The following is a 2,834-nucleotide window of genomic DNA, read 5'->3' as shown; positions in this document are numbered from 1 at the left end:
AATTTGAACACTATGTGTGAATGTTATAATAAATGCATTAACAGAGCTGTTGTAATGATTATTATCATTATTATTGTTTTAATTGTTATATTATTTTACAGAACAACAGTAAATTAACAATACTAACATTTTTGAATGTTGATAGAGTTCTTCCTTTTTCTCAACTTTTATTTTGGCGGAAACGCGTTGTTTAAGGCCATTTCATGATTTCAATCATCATACAGTAACCAGCAACAAACACACTTTCCTCTTCTCATCGAAGACATGCGATGGCACTAAACAGTCTCTTGCTGTCCGTGCTTGTAATGATTTTTGCATCTTTCTCGGACAGTAAATGCAGACCATAGTCTTGCATTTTGTGGCCACTCCGACAAATTGTTTGAGTCTGGTAATGGAAATTTCCTTGGACAAGTACAATTAATGGCTCAGTTTGATCCAGTGATGCGTGAGCATTTGAGGAGAATTCAGACAAAAGAGCTAAGTGACACTTATTTAAGTAAACATATTCAAAATGAACTAATTTCCATTGTGGCAAAATGTACAACTGATGCAATTGTTGAGATTGTTGAGAGAGTAAAAACAGCCAAATACTATGCCGTGATCATGGACTACACTCCAGACCTCAGTCACAATGAGCAGCTATCAGTGGTGCTAAGAATAGTTAATTGTGAGTTATCAAAGGGTGTCTCCATCCATGAGCACTTTGTTGGATTTCTTCAGGCACTTGACACAACAGGAAAAGGCTTATGCGAGACATTTTTAGGCCACCTAGAAACACTAGGATTGGATCTGTACAACTGTCGAGGCCAATCTTACGATAATGGAAGCAACATGCAAGGTAAAAAGCAGGGAGTCCAAAAGAGAGTGCTGGAATTAAACCCCAAAGCTTTATGTGTTCCTTGTGGAAGACACACACTGAATCTTGTTGTTGGTGATGCAGCTAAGTCTTCTGTGATGTCCATCAGTTTCTTTGGGCTGTTACAGCGGCTTTACACTCTTTTCAGTTCCTCAGTTCACCGTTGGACCATTCTCAAAGAACATGTCAAGAATTTTACACTGAAGGCATTGTCAGCCATCAGGTGGGAGTGTAGAGTTGAAGCTGTTAAAGCTATTTGTTACCAGCTGCCTGAAATTGTGAAGGCATTAACTGCTCTAAAGGAGTACGCCACAGAGAAACGAGATGCTGATGTTGTCTCAACAGCTGAAAGCATCTGCCAGGAGCTGCAGAGATGGCCTTTTGTGGTAAGTACCATCGTGCGGTACAATGTGTTGTTCCAGATAAATAAAGTAAGTAAGATCCTGCAGAGCCCCAAAATTTCAGTCGAGACCGCGAGGGAAGAAATCAGGGCGGTGAAATTATTTCTTCAGGAATTTCGCAATAATGGATTTAATTCTGCTAAAACAGATGCTAGGGAGATAGCAGATAAGCTTGAGGTGGAGATGAGCTGGCCTGAGGTGCGTCAGAGAAGAAAAACTAAACAGTTTGAGTATGAGGGAACAGAGCACACTCAGTCAACTGCAGAAGAGCTCTTCAAAAGAGAGGTTTTTCTGCCTCTAATAGATACTGCTCTTGTCACAGTAGAGGACAGATTTTCCAACATGGAAATCTTCTACAAGCTTTATGGATTTCTCTACTCTACTGAAATAATGAGAAGCACTGAGAATGAAGGGAAGCTGGATGAATGCTGCCCCAGATTAGAACAGAAATTGGATGACATTGATGCAGAAGACCTGAAGCTTGAGGTAAAGAGTGCCGTTAGGTCCTTTCCAACACATATCTCTTCACCATTTGAGATGCTGGACTATATATATAAAGAGAATATACTGGACATATATCCAAATTTGAGTATAGCTTTAAGACTACTTCTCACTCTCCCTGTAACAGTAGCTTCAAGTGAGAGAAGTTTCTCATCACTGAAGCTAATCAAAACATACCTTAGGTCAACTATGACTCAGGACAGGCTGTCTGCACTTGCTGTTATCTCCATCGAGCAGGAAGTCAGGAAGTCACTGGATATGGAATCTGTGATTGCAAGATTTGCTGAGGCCAAAGCTCGCAAGGCCAGATTTTAGCTACTAAACTGAGCATCCCATCCATTCACAACATAGCCTCATGGCGTATGATGTACTATAATATGATACATTTTAAAATTAAGTTCATAAAAAGATTCATCACTGTTCTGAGTACTTTAGACACAAAAATTAAACCAGCAGCCCAGTGAACCCATTAAACCAGAAAGAAAAGTGAGATGAAGAGACAGGCAGACAAAGACAAATAGAAAAGGGAGAAGATGAGAAAGACCGACACAAAGACAAGGGAGATGAAGAGAAGTTCAGATACAGAAAAGGGAGAGCAAGAGAAAGTCAGAGAGAAAAAGGTACACATTTTAAACAGTATATAATTTTACTTTTGTGTGTCCATAGTTGATAATTTATGGCTTGTGTGTTTTTTTCTCACTTTAGTAACACAAGATAGAAGACCATAAACAACTGTTCCAATTTAGGCAGCAGCAAGCAGATCCAGTTAGGAGATTCTATCAGAGAACCTACTGGGAAAACAAGGTAAATGACAACCAATGACAGCTCTTCCATGTTAATAGACAATAAATATTATTGCACAGGTAGCATATTATGAAAATAAGATTTTACAGTGGACATATTTGTTAAACAGTTAAAATGGTTGTGCTGTTTTTTTTTTTTCAGCTGGAACTCCAGATAACTCCAGATGATCATTGTCAGGGTCTGGCGTCTGGTGTTCTCCCTCTCACCACCAGAGGTCGCCATTTCCCATCTTCCCGCACTCCTTCTCCGTTACCTTGACTCCACAAACCTGT

General features: G+C 39.6%; 1 protein-coding gene across 1 annotated transcript; it reads left to right on the top strand.

The window, feature by feature from the left end:
* The first annotated feature begins 12 nt into the window (after window positions 1-12).
* Window positions 13-2,073, top strand: LOC107753201 (zinc finger MYM-type protein 1-like). The gene is made up of 4 exons (XM_016569326.1): window positions 13-16; window positions 332-1,291; window positions 1,406-1,743; window positions 1,957-2,073. Exons 1-4 carry the CDS (start codon window positions 13-15, stop codon window positions 2,071-2,073), a joined length of 1,419 nt encoding a protein of 472 aa, XP_016424812.1.
* The last annotated feature ends 761 nt before the right edge of the window (window positions 2,074-2,834 follow it).

The sequence above is a fragment of the Sinocyclocheilus rhinocerous genome, unplaced genomic scaffold, assembly GCF_001515625.1.
Source record: "Sinocyclocheilus rhinocerous isolate Xijiao unplaced genomic scaffold, SAMN03320098_v1.1 scaffold4669, whole genome shotgun sequence".
Lineage (NCBI taxonomy): Eukaryota > Metazoa > Chordata > Actinopteri > Cypriniformes > Cyprinidae > Sinocyclocheilus > Sinocyclocheilus rhinocerous.
The sequence above is the reverse complement of the archived record's forward strand: the minus strand, read 5'-3'. Positions and strand labels throughout refer to the sequence as shown.